The sequence below is a fragment of the Agelaius phoeniceus genome, chromosome 20, assembly GCF_051311805.1.
Source record: "Agelaius phoeniceus isolate bAgePho1 chromosome 20, bAgePho1.hap1, whole genome shotgun sequence".
NCBI lineage: Eukaryota > Metazoa > Chordata > Aves > Passeriformes > Icteridae > Agelaius > Agelaius phoeniceus.
This window is the reverse complement of record NC_135284.1, coordinates 4,858,435-4,876,287: the sequence shown is the minus strand read 5'-3', so window position 1 is coordinate 4,876,287 and position 17,853 is coordinate 4,858,435. Positions and strand designations below refer to the sequence as shown.

Here is a 17,853-nt window from a genome sequence, read left to right as displayed (position 1 = left end):
CAGAATTTCCTGAATTAGGGCATGAGCTCAGTGGCCCAGGGTCAGGAAGGTGTTTGGCCTGTGAGCAGCAGTGCAGGGATAAGCAAGGATGTAACAGCCCTTAACCTTTCTCTTGGGTAAAACCTGACAAATGCTGGGATCTGCTCAGAGGGTCAAAGGTGCTGATCTGGCATCTGTTACCTGTGATTTGTTCTTCACTGGGCTACTCCTGGCTCCACAGTATCCATGCTGTGGATGGCTGGCACAGCTTCCAGGGAAAGGAGGAAAGATTTTGACACCTGCAGCTGAATGTCACTGCTTTTGTTTTGGCAAAAGACAATGTCCAGTTACAGCTTCCCTTTGGTCTGAGATGGGTCCTTGTTCCAGTGCCCTAAAAATGCCCATGAGGCCCTGGCACAGATTGTCCAGAGAAGCTGCCCCATCCCTGGAAACGTCCAAAGACAGCTTGGAGCAACCTGGGATAATGGAAGGTGTCCCTGCCCATGGCGGGGGGGGCTGAAACAAGATGATCTTTAAGGTTCCTTCCAAACTAAACAATTTTATTTTTCTATCAAGGAATTTTGGGGTTCCTCCACCCAACCAAGCCATTCTACCTCTTAAAAATGACGGGCCTAACTCATGAGTACTTCTGTACAAAACGACTCCTGTCCACAGTAATTTCTGCTCCCAAACCCCCTCAGCTGCTGGGTGGAAAGGATGGTGCCGTGTTCTTGCAGAGCAGCAGTTAGAGAGCCCAAGGGCCATCCTTCTGGCAGTGTTTTCCTCTCTTGGGAAGGCTGCCTTCCCTCAAAGGAAGGAGCAGAATGCTTCTGGGAGCCTCCGTCCCTGAATAGTCTGCACCATCTGCTGGCATAAGAGCAGGACTGACTCACTAACCATGAATTATGGGGATGCAGGCAACTTTGGGGAATAAAAAAGTCCTGGCTCCAGCCTCCAATTATGCATTTCTTCCAGTCTAAAAGGGGAAGAATGGCCGAAGATAATGCCTATCCCTCTAACCAATGTCATGACACAAACCCTTCAGAAAGAGGCTGTAATTACAGAGCCCTGCAATTTTAACAAGTAAACCCACAAGAATTCAGTCTTTCTTACTAGAGGGCACAGCTCTAGCCCACAGGGAACATTTTAGCTTATTTATTTATACAGATTCATTCCTAGCATTCAGAAATACCATTCCATGCCTTAGGTAAGTCTTCTTTGGCTACTGTAACCTCCCTGAATGCCACCCTGTTGCACTGCAACCGCTGCAAAATTTGAAGCTCAAGTTTTCCTTTTCACGCCTCTGCCCTCCAGCTCCCGCTTTTATAAAGTTTTTCCCCTTGTTCTCAGTTTCCTGAACAGCTTGGTTCTTATTTCCTATTTTCTGTCTTGCTGCCATCACTCCTCCTCCAAGCTATTCTTGTCAAACTATTAATTTCATCTTATTTGACAGTACAGCAGCCCTCCATGACTGTGCTTCGCTCAACAAATTATCAGTTACACCAACCATAAGACTCTTTTTCACTCCACTGACTTTCCAGAAGAGGCAGTTTGTAAAATGCAAAGTAATATTAATGTTTCTGCTCAGGAGTTTCCACTTTGCATTGCTAAAGCTTTCATTTTGACGGAGCTGTATTCTGAAAAGACATGACTAGCACAGGGTGTCTGCTCTATCCATCTGCACCACTGGCTCAGAATATCAAATAAGTCCCAGTTTCTTTCATATTAGATGCATTTTTTTACTTACCTAGAGCAAATTCATATCACCACTACTTCCACAGCAGAGGTGAACCCTGTCAGAAGAGCAGACTGAGACCAAACCAGAACAACAGCAAAATGTTTGTATTGATTTAATAAAACTGATTTTGTTAGGTGAGTTTAATGCACCATTTCAGGAACACCCTTCACCTACAGGAATAAAGCTGGCTTTGGTCTGTAATAACATTCTGTGAAACTACCACTCTGATTTAAATGGTTTTAAAAGCAAACCTGTATTTAAACAGATGGATTTTCATTTGAAGATAGAGACAAGACATAAAAACTTCTCTAGCGGTCCTTCCATAAAGGGCATTTTATCACCACAAACAAGGTATCACAAAGAGATGAAAACCACCAGAAAACATCTCCACAGCCAACACCCCCATTCCTGGGCTGAGAATGGAAGAATAACCAGTACAATTTTTTCCCTGCAGATGATTTTGCACAGAGCAAGCTGAGAAGCAGCTGAAAGCAGAGCTTTCAGAAACCCCTCTGGTTAGGAGGGGTGGCCTTTGAAGCCCTGACCAATCTCAGGGCACACCTGATCTGCTCTCCTGGCTTGCAAAGCCAGCAGTCACTGCACCTCTGAGCCCATCCTTTCCCCTTTGCTGAGGGACTGGGTGAGCTCAGTGCTCACAGGGAGGAGCTCCTGTTACCTGCTGGCAGGGAGCCCAGAGAGACGTCCCAGCCTGGGGGCTCTGCCATCAATGCCTTTGCAGCATTTCCAAACAGAGAAACAGCTGGATCTGGTTAGCTACATCATGCCCAGTGTCCTGCTCCTTCCAGTAACCACGGCTGAGGAAAAAAAAGAATGGCAAGGGCCAAGCAAAACCCACTGTTCCCTGGCTGTATTGCCCAGCTGGCCATTGGTGGCCTTCAGGGGACCTTTCTTCCACTAATCTGGTTTGGGTTGGGTTTTTTACCTCAAATCTATTTTTATCTTTCATCTTCTGCAATATCTAGTTATAATGAGTTTTACAATTTAATACTTGTTTAAAAATACACTCCCTTGATTTAAATGTGCACGGGTGGGTGCTCCCCTTGAGCCTTTCTGTGGAAAGTAATAATGGAACTCCTCTGTCCCTTTCCTTTCTCCATATCATTTATCATTCTGAAAGCTTCTACAAGATTCTCTTAATTCATCTTCTTTTTTTAACAAGTCCTTGGCTTTCCAGCCTCTTTCTTTTCAGCCAAAAACTTTAAGCCAGTTAATGATTTCTTGTTAACTATAACTATCACTGGATACAAGCAGTTCCCAGCATCTTAACTGCCTCAAACAACAGAATCCTATTTCCACAGTCTCTCCATTAAATCTTGGACATAAATCTATAAATCCATTAAACACTACTGCATTAACCATACCTCTGAGACAGAAGGAATTCCCTGATGTGACCTATGGCAGAACTGCAGGGATAAAAGACCTGCTCAAACAGAGCAGGGACTGTTTGCCTTTCCCACCTGTGCTTTACCCACCAGGCTGCCCTTGGCACGGGGAATTGTTTTGGGGCGAAGAAAGAGTTGGAAAATTGGTGCAATTCAGGGCGAGGGTGGCAGGGGCAGAAAATGGGAGCAGAGCACTTTAAGAGAGCCCTGGGAAGCTGTAACCTGAAGCCTGCCGAAGGCTGGGCTGGGGGAAGCAGCAAAAAGCAGAAGTGGCTGCACCAAACCCGCACTGTCCTCGACTCGCACCCGCTGGGAGCCCTGAGAGCCGCGGCCGAGAGGAGCCCCAGGTAAGGGACAGCCCAGGGACAGCCCAGGGACAGCCCAGGGACAGCTCACCTGGGTCACGGCCAGGGGCTGAGGCTGGGCAGCTCTCAGAGGAGCTGGGAAAGGGGAAGAATGGCTCTTCTGCAGGTGGGATCCCCACCAAGAGACCTCACCAAGGATGGGGAGCCACCAGCATCGGCTTTGCCCCCGGGGCTGAGCTGTGCTGGGGAACTGGGGTGGGTTTTGCGCCTTTCAGGCAGCTGGGAAGATGTTTGCTGTCTGTGATGGTGTGACAGTGAAATCCTCTGGAGCTGGTGGCTGCAGGATGCTCCAGGAGCTGTGGAACAAGCAGAGCGAGCAGCCTGAACTGATGGGTCCTGTTTCACAGCACCTCTAAAGTCAGAAGTGTTTATAAATGATGAGAGAGACTTGTACCACTGTAGGTGGGAAGTAAAATATTTCCTTTGCACCTGCAGGCCTTCACAAATGGACAACTCCCAGACACAAAGTTCCTTCTCAGCTCATTTCTCAAGGTTTTCTTCCTGTGCTTTTTGACTGTAACATCACTCGCTGCTGCTCCTTCTCTTCTGCTTCAAGGCAGCCACAGATTTTAATATCATGCCTGAAACCATCCCACCTCCAATCCAACCAAATTCTTTTCTCTGCATTTCTGGCTGTGTGCTAAGAGAAATACAAATAGAATCCAGATGTTCGGGCCAATTCAAACTCAAAAGGCTTTGTCTTTTTAAAATGGAAATTGCTTTTTGGCTAAGTCTGAGAAATATGAAGCTGGTGACAGTACTGGCAAAAACAATACAATCTGCAAAACCAATCTCTGCTCCCATGCTCCCAGGAGCTCAGTGTAGCTGGAAGCAGAGGTTGTGTTGAGATTATTTTCTTTTTCTTCAGGGAAAAGGTTATGCTCCATGGAAAAGCTTCATCTCTAAGCTAGACTGGGCCAAACCTCTTCCTCTCAGCATGCAGGAGTGCAGCTTGGCACAGGCATCCTCACAGAGCCCTTGCTTAACCTGTCAGACTTAGACTCATGCAGGACTTCTGGCACCTCTCTTCCAGCTGTAAATCTCTGGAATGACAGGAGCAATCCCAGCATCACATCCACTATCACACCACCAGTAAATCCTCTTGATCCACATCTTCTGCACCACAAACCTCACCCATTCTGCAGCTGGGATGGCAGCAGGTTCCAGGATGCAAGGGCATGGGGGAAAGAGGGTACCACTTCTGTGTTACACTGGCTGAACACAGATGAGAGATTAAAACCTCCCCTGTGATGCTTTTTTCTCCAAGGGAGAGCTGCCTGTGGAAGAAAAGGCAGGGAAGGGAATCAGCAAACTGCCTCTCACTCTGCCTGAACAGGGTCTTGAGCTGGGGCTGTTGTGGCCACGTGTATTTCCAGCAGCAGGCGTGTTTTCTTTGTAGCTGGATTTAATCTGAAACACATGTTCTTCCTCTGATTTCTCCAGTTGTCTGGATGACAGGGGTTAGTTAAATACAACCCTCTTCCTTTAATTTCTGGGAATCTATCTAAACATTGCTTCAGGCCAGCCTCAGTGGCGTCTGTTCTCGGGGGCAGGACCCTTCAGTAGCTCTGGTTTGCCCACAGCAAAGCCCTGGGTTACTCAGTGCCCTTCTGGACCAGACAGATCTGTCTGGAAGGGCCACTCATCCCAGAACTGCAGTGATGAAAAGTGGATTTCACACAAGGGACAGCTTTGGGGAGTTTGGTGCTTTTCTCCCACTTCCATTTAAAATGTTGAATAAGCCAAGCTCTGCCTTTCACTTCTCCAGGTTTCCTTACTGTCTTTTAAGAAACCTCTTCTATTTTACTTCATCAGATTGCAAATAAGAAGCAAAGAATGGACACAGGTACATGTAGACACAAGAAACAGTAAACTACTGCCTGAGGCAGTTAATTTGTACATCAAAGCAGTACCAGTCAGTGTTGCTTTCTGCCCCATTCAACAGTATGGATTTGGTACCTTTTACAAATGGAGTCTTGAATTTTTCTGAAGCCTGAGACTCAGAAGCAATGATTTGGTGCTTTTCTGGACCTTGGCACTCAACAACTGCCAGCATCAGTGTGGTTTGGGCCACACACATCTGCTTTTGTGCTCAGGCACACCCACACCGTGTGCTTGCCCAATTTTAAAGTCACTGGGGCCAGTCTGACTGAATAATTCCAACTAGAGAAGGAAACCTGGCTCAGATCAGGTGTGTGTTTCACAACTGGAAGGACAAGCAGCAGCATCTGTCACTGCAGCTCATGTCACAGCCAGGTACAGTGAATAGCTGTGGTAGAGATGTATTTACCTGATTGCTCAAACACTCTCTGTCATATTCTTACTCTGTAGGTCCAGGCATGCAGATTCCAGTGATTCTCCTTTTCCTGGGTCTCTTAACTGTCCCAAGCAGATCTCAGAACTCAGCTACTGAGCAGGTGAGTGGGAGACAATGTGCAGAGAGCAAGGGGGAGAGGTGTGGAGCAGATAATTTAATTTTAGAGATTCTTACTGAAGGATTAAGCACCACCCTTCTAAATTACTGGGATTTTATTTAGCAACATAATGAGACTAACTCCTGCTTTACCTGGATAAAACCACAGTAGTTACATCAGGGGATGACCAGGAGGCAGAATTTCAAACTCAGTGCTGCCTCTGGCATTAAAGTAGCTGTTCCTACACCCTCTGTAAGATTAAATCAATATTTTCTGTGAGTCATTGAAGAATATCTGTAGTTGTTTGCCTATGAAGCGTTTACCACACCTGCAAGTCTAACCAAAGCACTCCTTGGACCTGCCAGAACTCTGCCACAGCTGATGGAGCCAATGCTGGTGAGGAAGAGGAAGATCCATTCTACAAGAGCCCTGTGAACAAGCTGGCAGCTGCAGTCTCCAACTTTGGCTACGACCTGTACCGCCAGCAGTCCAGCCGCACAGCCACGGCCAACGTGCTGCTGTCTCCCTTCAGCCTGGCCACTGCACTTTCTGCTCTCTCACTTGGTGAGTCCTTTGCCCCATTTCCACACTCGCCCTCAGGTTTGGCAGCCCTTCCCTCATGCTTTCCTGCTCGTTGGCAGGGGCTGGAGAACGAACCGAGGATGCGATTTCCCGCGCCCTCTTCTACGATCTGCTCAACAAGGCCGAGGTGCACGACACCTACAAGGAGCTCCTGGGCAGTGTGACTGGGCCAGAGAAGAGCATGAAAAGTGCCTCCCGGATCATCTTGGAGAAAAGTAAAAGTCCTTCTTCCCCTCTATGAAATTTTACCTAAAAAGCTGTTGGCAGCAGTTATTTTGGCGTGAGTGTATATATAGAAACACACGGAGTAACACGGCACTAACAGCTCTGGCTCTGACATCCTGCTGAGCCAGGATGCAGACAGGGCATGGAATGCTCTTGCTGCTCCAGAAAAAGCCTGGAAAGTTTGTGTGCACTTAAATAAAAGACCAGACATGCACACAAAGACATTGGTGACAGAACAGTTAACTCACAGAAGACCTAAAAGAAACTTGCTGATAATTTTGCCTTCACTCCAGGCTGTCTGGCAGGTGTTGCTGGCTTCCAGGAACCACAGATCACATTTTCTATTTGTGATAACACTCAGCCATATTCCTTTGTTTAATTCCTTGCAGAGGTATTTGAAATGTCTGCTTCTGGCATGCAATAAACATCTGCTGAGAATGCTGAGAGCTATCTTTTGGAACCTGCTGGTTCCAAGAATCCAATAGGTTGAGTAAGCTGTACTCAGAAAGCAGGCTGGGGAAAGAAGAAAGGCTGATGTGGGAATGGCTGTGTCCAAGCCTTCAGTTCTTATCTCCTTTTTTCAGTTTTCAGAAGAGAGTTATCCCATGCTCCAGCATGGGTGGCTGTAGGATTTGGATCACTTTCCTTAATGTGCTTTCAGATATTCCTCTTCAAAGGAATTTGAGTTTCTGGAGACAAACAGGGCCAGATATTTTATGAGAGACCTGCTGCTGGGCTTTGGATTGCCACCTGCTGCCTGGAGATTGTTTGGATAAGGGAGCTAGCTGCAGCATCCATGTTTTTATTCCCCAGGACTCAGGGCAAGGCCTGGATTTCACAGCCAGCTCGAGAAATCCTACAAGATGAGACCGAGGGCACTGAGTGGCAACACCCAGCTGGACCTGCAAGAAATCAACACCTGGGCCCGACAGCAGACAAAGGGAAGGATCATGAGGTTCATGAAGGACATGCCCACAGATGTCAGCATTCTCCTTGCTGGGGCTGCTTTCTTCAAGGGTAAGAATGTTGGGTGCTTGGACACAGAAAAAGTGCATTAAGCACCTGTTAGAGGAGATGTGAAGGAATGCTCTCACCTCCAGTAAAGCAAACAGGCTGTCAAACAGAGAGTGTGAGAAGAAAGTGTTTGAGAATGTTTAATAAAGAAGGAAAAAAAAAGCATACTACCTGAACAAAAATAGTCCTGAGGGAGGAATGATTACTCTTGGGGAGTTGAATCTTGACCTGTTTGCAGTAAGAATCAGAGAGGGAAGTTTAAGCTCACAAAACTCCATTCAGAGATGGAATATTACCATTTAGGGAAGGAACAGCTTAGAGAGTTCTGAGCCTTCTTACCACTGTAGAAGGAATATTTTGATACTAGAGAGCTGTTCTTAAACATGCTGTAAGCCAGTGTCCTGGAGAATTATTGCTTAGAGACAAGGAGCAAAATAAAGGGTGGGGAGAGAAGCACTTTATATCCATTGACACAACTGTTACCCTTTAAAATAGTTTTGTAATTACATAAGTAGACATCAGCTTCCCACTGGCTACTCCACCCATACACTGGCTTGATTATTTATTTGCCATTTAGCCAATTCTCAGATGAAAAGGAGGGGCCAAGGATGGCAGTAAATCAGTAGCTCCAATCAGTCTATTTCTATCCCTGTTATGCCTCAACTCCTTAATGCACAAATAGTGCATATTAAAGCACAAGATTATTCAGCCACAGGCATAAGCCTGGTTTCATATGCTGTTATTCCAGAAAAATCCTCCATTTTCTCTCTTATAAAACAGGGACATGGAAAACCAAGTTTGACACCAAGAAGACTGCCCTGAAGGACTTCCACCTGGATGAGGACAGGACTGTGAAGGTGTCCATGATGTCAGACCCCAAAGCCATCCTGAGATATGGCTTTGACTCAGAACTCAACTGCAAGGTCAGACAGCAAATATTGCCTAAGATCTCCTAAACCTACTGAGGAGCAGGTTCAGCTACACCTGCCTGTTAACCCACCCCAGCCTTGCTCCTCCCATCAGCTGCTTTTGCAACCCCTATTTTGAAAGGCAGTGTGTTGACTCTTAGGATATCCTGCTTCTACCCAAGCTATGTCACAAGCAATCCAAAAGATAAATTATGCCCAGGTCCTACCAGCCTGTATTGCTTGAATTAAAGTTGGGCAAGAAGGGCAGGGCACACCTCTCAAAACTTTTCCATTTCTACCTCTTTCAACTAATCTTTCCTTGGAGCATGAGTTCAAAGGTGTTCAAGTGAGAATTCCCCAAAGCAATGCTACAGGTGAGAGAGCACTTCCATAGCAGGAAGAGTGCAGCAAGGATGGATAAAAGCCTGGGGGAAAAGCCAGAAGTGTCAGGAAGCATCGTGTCAGATAAAAGCAAACAGGGAAAAAGATCAAATGGTCACTGAAAAGGTTGAGATTTCAGCCTGAGAATCAGGCCACTGCTTGGTACAGGATGGGTAAAACTTTATTATTGATGTGACCCTTTCTTATCTCTCTCTTATTTCTGGCCTTGCAGATTGCCCAGCTGCCCCTGACAGAGGGAATCAGTGCCATGTTCTTCCTGCCCACGAAGGTGACCCAGAACATGACTCTGATTGAGGAAAGCCTCACTTCTGAGTTTGTCCACGATGTGGACAAGGAGCTGAAGACAGTCCATGCTGTGCTGAGCCTGCCCAAACTAAAGCTGAACCACGAAGAGGCACTTGGCAGCACAATAAAGGAGACAAGTATGTGCATCACACCCTCCTTGCAGGACTCCAGGCAGTGGTCAAGTTGCTTCCTGCTCTCAGATTATGAAGCTGGTGGGTTGTTAGCTATGGTTGTGGAGGTCTCACCAGCAACCAAATCACCTTCATCCAGGACTTGTCAGCTTTTTATCACATCCCTCCACCAAGCTCGTGCAGTGCTGCTGAGATTGTGGGTGAAGCTCAGTACAAGCAGATGGAAGCTGCTCCTCCCTGTTCCCCCAAAAACCTCTGCCCAAGCAGCTCCCTGCCCTCGTGGATCACACGTGAGCAGTGCTGCTCCCCCTTCTGCAATCCATGCCCCCAGCTAATGGAACTTTCTCTCTTTTCTCCAGGGCTCCAATCACTTTTCACATCACCTGATTTCTCCAAGATTTCTGCCAAACCTCTGAGATTATCCCATGTGCAACACAAGGCAATGCTGGAGCTTAGTGAGGATGGGGAAAGATCCACACCAAACCCTGGGGCCACTGCTGCTCGTCTGACCTTCCCCATAGAATACCACGTGGACAGACCCTTCCTTCTTGTACTGAGGGATGACACCACTGGAACCCTCCTCTTCATTGGCAAGATCCTGGATCCCAGGGGTGTTTAGATCCCTTCACAATAATCTGCAATGGTAAGGGTGATACTGGGAGGGATACTGGCTCCCTGCTCTGCTGCACAAAGACACAACTTGCAAATGCCTTCATGCTGCAATAAAAGAGCTTTTGCTATTAAATCTCAGCAAGTATTCTCCCTTGAAAGGTTATCTGCCTACACTCCCAGTTTTCCCAGAGGAGGAATGCAGTGCTGTGTCCTGAAAGCAAACATTATGTGGTGTGTGCTGCACTGTTCCCCATCCTGCTTTCCAACCTGACACCAGCTGTTGATCCTGAGTCCCTCATCACTGACAGACCTGTGCTGGAGCCCTCCAAGCTCTGCAGTGCCCCCTTTTACAGACTGTAAGTTTGCACTTCCCAGGCCGTTGCCTCACCCCTTCCAACCATTTCCATTTGACACTGGCAAGAAGGAAAGTGCCTCACAGTATTAAAAATAGAAGGCAACGTGCTCTGGATGACTGTATGTTCATAATGCTCAGGGCACCACACAGGGGAGAGTCACACCTCACACAAAAGCAACTCAAACATTTGCTTCCAACCCACACACAGAACTTATACAACAGCCTCTGTTCCCACCATACCACACACACACCTCTCACGTTAGAATTGGTCATTTTATTTACAACAGGCTCACTAAAGAGCATTTCAAGACTTCATTCAAGTTGCTGTTACACATGATTTTCCAGCTTGTACTACATGACTACCTTACCACATGACACTTAGCTTTGATGAAAGATCACATTGCAGCTTCCTTTGACAGGGAAATTAGGTCCTCTGAAGGATGTTTCTGGGAAGCTCTGACAGACAGGCCTTCATCTCTTGTAGTTCCTGGATCTGAGCACTCTGAGGACCAAAGTGCACTGACAAAATCCCCTCTGCTCTTTGAATTGTGCTCAGAGCTTCAGAAACTGCAAAGCTGAAATAGGAAGATAATAAGAACAGAGCATGCAAAATACTTCATTCAGCTTCTTGACTTACACAACCTTTAAGCCCTCCCTAACAAAAACCTAAACCTGTTCATGGCTACAGATCCCACCCTCCCCTGCCTTCCAGCAGCAGGAAAATTGTGTCTGCTTCAGCTGCAAAGGGAGGATGAGGGGAATGGAAAGGTAAGGACAAAACCTGAAAACATTATCTTTGAGTATATAAAAACCTACTATTTCATCACTGCAGCTCCTGCTAAAATTAATTTGGTTAAAGGGAGTTGTTGTGAGGAGATTTGCAGAAGCAGTCAGGGATTTCCTTGCCAATAAAACAAGAGGATTTCATTCCCTCTTTTGAGAAGATGTCAGCAACATTATACAACTGAGATATAAACACCAAGGGTGATGAGTTGACAGAATAAAACAATTGGACAGGGAATAAATTGAGCCAGGGAGAATAAAAAGATAGACAGGCACAAAATAGAGAAACAGATTCCTAAGAGAGCACCTGTGCTAGACTGCCCTGTGTGCTGTTAGACACCCTTCAGGTGCCCTGATCTTGTGTCAGACACTCAGGAGTGGTGCAGGGCAGGGACAGAGGATGAAACCAAACTCACCCATTGAAGAGGATTTGTGCCAGCTTGAAAAGTTCATGGCCTGTTTCTACACTTGATGGCCCATGGTGCATTTCCACAATCTCAATACTCTTCTTCAGGTGTCTGGCTGCTTCCTGCCACTTCCCTGATGGAAAAACAAACAAAACAAAACAATGAGAAATTAATAAATACTTCCTAGAGCTACTGCCACCCGAAGAATCTGACAGAATTAATCAAAATGTGAACTCTGTCCACAGAACCAGGACAGGGAATTTAAAAGAACACGAGAGCACAGTATTATTGTTCACTGGCTGCTGGGAACACAGGTTTGGTCTTTCTGAGAGCCCTGCTGACAAAACCAGGGGAAAAAATGAGAGGGCCAGTCCCAGAAAAAGCTAAGGATGTTAAATTCAAAGTTCAGGAGACATGGGATAGTGAGAGGACCAAGTGCCATACCAAGAGTAGCATAGACCTGTGCCAGATGATCCTCCATCTCTCCCATCAGCAAATGCTCTGGAGACAAGAAGGTTCCAGCATCCATCTGACACTTCAGGAGCATTTTGATAGCCTGATCTATTAAAAAAAAAAAAAGGTTATAAAGTTCACCCTGTGGTGAGTGTCCAGTTTTCCATGATCCATGAAATAAAATCAATCCAATCTCATCTTTGCACAGCTGATTGAGGTTTGGTTAGGATTCAACACTGACTTCATCTGCACCTCTGCTTATTCTACCCCAGCGTTGGCCCAACTCCCTCCAGGAAAACAAGGGAATGCCCAACTCCAATATTACCCTGATTTCTTTTTATTTAATTACTTTACTATGGAACAATGTGTGACTTAGATTAACACTCAGATCAGGGGGTATAAAAAAATCTAAAGCTGAAGTCCCCAGGGACACCAGGCCACAAGTGACAGCACCCCAATGGCATGAGCAACAGTGCCATCTCATGGTTCCTGTCCCAACCTGGGCCTGACCTCTGGGCACAAAGCTGAGCCTCACCAGCCTTCCCGACTCTCAGCAGGTCTAAAGCTTTCTTGATTTGTTGCTGAAGGTCCTGTAAACGGCCAGACAGGTGATCTCTGCTGGCTGAGGTTGCACAAGCTTCATTTGAACAGCAAAGTGTGTCTTCTTCCCCCTGTGGAAATCACCTTTGTGATCATTCCTGCTCACATTCAGCTCAAAGCTCTCCATCTGCATTAGCTCTGGGTTACAGAGATGCTAAATTGTTTTTCAGTTTTATTCATTAAACAAAGTGATTTTTTAAATAAATTGTTATCAACTTATTTGATTTTGTAAGAAACAGTGAGATACTGTCTTGACTCAACAGGAGCTTTTGGCTTCTGAGGAGGGCTCAAAGTGAGGCCTTCACCTCTTGGCTTTCCCAGACCCAAACCTTACACACCCCACTAAGTTGCACAGTCATAACCATGGAGAATTACCTGCATTTGGGCCTGGCATTTGGGACAGCAGAACGAATTTCTGATGGACACCACACTCTTGACACCAGGCTCTAACTCCTGGAGGCATGCTGGGCAGCGACACTTGAAGAAATACTGACTGAGAAGCTGCTGTCTCTCAGCAACCCTCATCCTACACCAGTGAGGCCCTGCAGAGGATGGCAAGGGTAAAGATCTCCCACAGGTACAGTTCTTAACATCAGAATAAATGGATTTTTGTTACAATTGAGACTAGGTATATTTTGGGGAGGACACAACTGGGGACTGAAAATCTAACAGAGGGGTTAAGAGATGAAATGTTGGTCAAGGCTGTTAAACAAAGACCCTGGCAACATTAGATGAGAATTAGATGAGAATTATGATATAAATAGCCATCAGCATGATAAGGGGAGGTGAATGATGTCTGTGCCTTGAGACAAACACAGAACTGGGGCTTACCATAGCAATGCAAAACCTCTTGGCCACTTGAGATTGGCTGTGCTGCCCTGACAGTGGCAGCTGTCCCACTGAATGACACGCTGGTATTGGGGCAGCACGAGTGGTTCAGGAGGCTGAGGACAGGGAAGAAGGCTGTTGCCAGCCTCACAGGCTTCTTATCTACAACAGCCCCATCTCCAGGCCCTGAAGACAGAGGAAAACCAAGCAGGTTGAGATGGAATGCTCACAAACCCACACGATCTCTGCAAGGAGCCCCGTGACCGATCACAGGCAGCGGCAGAAAGGTTCCTGGTATATTGCTGCAATAAATAACAGCTAAACACACTCTGCATGGGCACCAAGGAACAGGCCAGCATGGGACAGGCCATTAAATTGGAAACAAATCATTTCCATCTGCAATGGGAGCTTTTTACAGCTGAGAATTTAATGTCTTCACTTCCCACAAGAAGATGGGCAAGGAGAGGACAGTCCTGGGATCCTCAGGACAGGAAAGAGGAGCTACTGGAGAGGGTCCAGTGGATGAGGGGTCTGGAGCATCTCTCTTATGAGGAGAGACTGAGGGAGCTGGGCTTGGTTAGTCTGGAGAAGACTGAGAAGGGATCTCATCAATACATATACAAATACAGGTGCCAGAGAATGGTGATGGACTCTTTTCTGTGGTGCCAGGATGAGGATTAATGACCACAAACTAAACAAGAAGCTCCACCTCAACATGAGGAAAAACTTCTTTCCACTGAGGGTGGCAGAACAGGCTGTCCAGGGAGGTCTGGAGACATTCCAAACCCACCTGGACATGTTCCTGTGTCACCTGCTCCAGGTGACCCTGCCTGGGCAAGGGATTTGGACTGAATCATCTTCAGAGGTTCCTTCCAACCCCAACCATTATGTGACAACACAGTAGGGCTTAAATTTTTTTATCTTACCCAGCTCCTGCATTACAGTGATTGCTTGTGCATTACACTGCAGCTGCAACACATGCCTCAGCATTGCTTCTGCCACAGTCTTCAGCTCTGGGGACAATTCATCTGAGGTTTTCTCACATGTCTTTGGTTTGGACCACTGCTGAGGCGATTCCTGACTCAACACAGCAGCCTCCAGGCCAGCTGCTTGCAGCTGTTTGCACAGAGCCACCACACTGAGAGTGCAGAGGAACTTGTGCTCAGGGCTGTGCTGCTCAGTGTGGGGCAAAAGGTGGAACAGAGCTTGGTAGGAGCTCCGGTACCGACCACTGCTGTCACAACCAGGGACACCTCTGCTGCCAGCTCCTGCATCTGCTGCCTCACTGAGAGGCTTGCAGCTTCCCTCAGGGTTCTGAAAGCTCTTGTCCCCATGGTGGGACCCTTCCACCAGCCTGCTAACCTCTGCAAATCCTGGCAGCAGGACAGTCCTCAAGGCCACGTGGCAGAAGACCCCCAGGGTGAGGAGCAGCGCTCCCAGGGAACACTCTGCCCTGTGGTACTGCTGCCATGCCCTGTCTGCACAGACCTGGCTGCAGTACTTGGCATAGCTGCAGCCCTGGCAGGGCACTGAGGCCAGGAGCTGCCTCAGACAGCGGTGGCAGTAAAGGTCTGCGTTGGTGGCTCGAGTGTCCCACGCTGTGTCACCGTCCTGCAGGGGAAGGCTCTCCCCAGGGCACAGCACACTCACAAAGGCCTCCTCTTTCACCAGGCTCTGTCCTGCCACGATGTCCTGGGAGGCCACCAAGTGACGTCCTCTCTCGGCATCAAAACTCAGGCTCAGGGATGAGGATGCACCTGAAATCCTGTTGTTCTCCTCCCAGATCTCTGGCTCCCCTTGAGTGCCACCATGTTCTCCTTGTGCAGGCTCTGGACACCTCTCTTTCTCACCTAATTTAACCTTCAGCTGACTTAGCTTTTGTAGCCGTGCCAGGTGTGTAGTCATGACCCCATCCAGAGCAATTTTACTCTCCAGCCCTCTGAGGATATCCTGTGCATCCTGTAACCTCCCCAGGCACAGCAGGCACTCAGCTTTCCGCAGCAGGAGCTTGGGCAGCAGCCTGTCTGGATAGCCATGGCTTTCAGCCCTGGCAATATCTTCCAAACAAACCTAGGAACAAAGATAAGGCCTTTTAAGTGGGCTTGAAAACCAGCTCATGCTCTTTCATTCCACCTAAGACAGTCTCATGGAAGCAATCAGCAAATTCCATGTGCATAACCAACCTGCTGCCCAAATAAAGCATCCTGACGTGGAAACGAAGTAGGAAAGTTGAGCTATGGATGCTTTAAGCACAGCTTGGGAAGCAGCTGATCTGCTGTCTCTTGTTCTAACAATCAAACACCCCAGGGGCACCCAGGACCTTGTGGGGTGGGTGCAGCCCTGGCCCCACTCACCTCAAAGTGCCCCAGGTGGAGGAGGGCGGCCGAGCGGTTGGCAAAGCACACGGACACCTCGGGGCTCCCAGGGAGCTCATGGGATGCTGCCTGCAGAGACCAGAGAACTGCTGCTGCCTGGGGGGATCCCTCACAGGACCCCCTCAGCAGGGCCTGCAGGATCCCCTCTTTGGGGATCCTCTCCTGGGAGCTGCTCCTCACCCCTCACCCTTCAACCACGAGGGGCTGCAGGACCCTCTCTTGGGGATCTCTCGGAATTCAGGACATCCCTCTGGCTGTCCTTGGATTGCCAAGACCCCTGCCAGGGGGCTCAGAGACCCTGGCACAGAGCCCAAGACACCTGTGGTTTTGATTATGACCCATGGAGCAAATTACCAACCTTACGACAGTTTAAGTAGAATGATAGTGAATTTATCACTGGGAGAAAAATACATTTTTGGGGTTTTTAGAATGGGGGTTCAGCAGGCAAGATGGAGGAATATGGGAGAGTCCAGCCTTTCTCCTTCTTCTTCTTGGCCTCCATCTTCTGCTGTGATGGTGGCACTTTTAGATTGGTTTAGAGTAGAAGCTCACTGTCTAACATAGGTGATAGGTATTGGAACGTAATTGTAAATATTGCACACATAGTTTTTAGTATAAAAATATAACACTGCCCCAGGGGCAGGCAGAGTGCTTCTGACTGTCTTGCTGAGCAGACCTCAGCTGGACAGGAGAAAAAATTTTATAGATAAGAGACAATAAACAACTTTGAGACCCAGAACTGAAGAGTTCTGACTCCTTCTTCGAGCGCCGGGCTGGGAAAAGAGACTTTCCAACGCATCTCAGGGTCACTCTGACCAGCTAGAATCCCGAGAGGGATCCCCTGAGGGGATCCTGTGGCTGTGAGGTGTGGTGGGACCCCCTCACACCACACCTACCTTGGAGTAGAGCCTCAGGGCAGCCTGGTACCGGCCCCGTTTGAATTCCCGGTTGCCCTGCTCCCGGTACCAGCTGGCGGCCTCCGGCTTCTTGTCCGTGGGTGCCCGGTGGCACAACTGCACCAGGGCTGCCTCCTCCTCGCTCCTGCAGGACACAGGGTGGAGAAGAATCAGTTTGGAATTCCTGGTCCAGCCTCCCTGCTCAAGCAGGATGATCCTTGTGGCACAGGTCTGTGTCCAGAGGGCTCTGGAATATCCCCAGCGAGGGAGACTCCACACTCTCAGTCTGTGTGGTCACTGCGCAGGGAAGAAGTTCTTTCCCATATTCCCACAATCACAGGATCAATTAGGTTGGAAAAGACCTCTGAGGCCATCGAGTGATGGATGTCCAGCCTGTGAGGGATGCTGGGTTTGTCAGCACTGAATGCCCTGTCCAATCTTTCCTTAAACACCTCCAGGGACAGAGATTTCACGTCCTCCCTGTCAGTCCATTCAGTGCCTAATCACCCTCTCTGCCAAGAAATTCTTACTAGAATTCTTACTAGTGTCCAACCCAAACCTCCCCAGATGAAGTTTAAGCCGATATCTTCTTGTCCTCTCACCAGCAGCCTGGGACACGAGGCCGACCTCCAACCTGCTAAAAAAGGTGGAGGTAGAAAGGTGGGATTTTATTCAGATGGAACTTCCCCATGGTATCCCTTTCTGCCCGTTACCCCGTGTCCTATCGCCCGGTTCCACCGGGCGCAGCCTCATCCATCCTTTGACACCGCCCTTTATTATTTATCCGCATTAAAAGACGCTCCAGTCCCCGCTCCCCTCGTTGCCCTGCACCGCACCCGCCCTGCCCGCGGCTCACCGGAGCACATCGCAACCCAACCGCACCGCGTCCTGAAGCGAAGCCGCCGCCAGCCGCTCCCTTAGCGCCGGCTGCAGCGCGGCCCAGAGCCGGGCGGTGCGGCCCTGCCACTCCGCCACCGGCAGCGCCATCACCGCGCCACCGGCAGCGCCATCACCATGGCGGCGCCCACAGCGTCGCTGCACGGAACCCTGCGGCACTTCCGCCGTACAGCTGCGGACAGCCAATAGCAGCGCCGAGCT

General features: G+C 48.4%; 2 protein-coding genes across 4 annotated transcripts; one reads left to right on the top strand and one right to left on the bottom strand.

Moving 5' to 3' along the window:
• Positions 1-3,274: 3,274 nt before the first annotated feature.
• On the top strand, positions 3,275-10,196 carry SERPINF1 (serpin family F member 1). The gene is made up of 8 exons (XM_054647098.2): positions 3,275-3,467; positions 5,817-5,902; positions 6,265-6,463; positions 6,541-6,696; positions 7,520-7,723; positions 8,501-8,643; positions 9,242-9,452; positions 9,806-10,196. Exons 2-8 carry the CDS (start codon positions 5,825-5,827, stop codon positions 10,063-10,065), a joined length of 1,251 nt encoding a protein of 416 aa, XP_054503073.1. The 5' UTR covers positions 3,275-3,467; positions 5,817-5,824; the 3' UTR covers positions 10,066-10,196.
• A 471-nt stretch (positions 10,197-10,667) lies between these two features.
• Positions 10,668-17,815, bottom strand: SMYD4 (SET and MYND domain containing 4). Of its 3 annotated transcripts, none has more exons than XM_054646915.2 (10): positions 17,612-17,815; positions 16,756-16,900; positions 15,839-15,928; positions 14,411-15,554; positions 13,488-13,670; positions 13,032-13,198; positions 12,592-12,727; positions 12,048-12,164; positions 11,613-11,736; positions 10,668-10,988 (listed from the first exon to the last, which is right to left on the bottom strand). In XM_054646915.2, the coding sequence occupies exons 1-10, from the start codon at positions 17,740-17,742 to the stop codon at positions 10,838-10,840; spliced, it is 2,388 nt and encodes a 795-aa protein (XP_054502890.2). In that variant the 5' UTR covers positions 17,743-17,815; the 3' UTR covers positions 10,668-10,837. The 3 variants fall into 3 exon arrangements, with proteins under 3 accessions (XP_054502890.2, XP_077044817.1, XP_077044816.1); XM_077188702.1 differs by having other exon boundaries at positions 15,335-15,554; positions 17,612-17,814; XM_077188701.1 differs by lacking the exon at positions 15,839-15,928.
• Between the last annotated feature and the right edge of the window lie 38 nt (positions 17,816-17,853).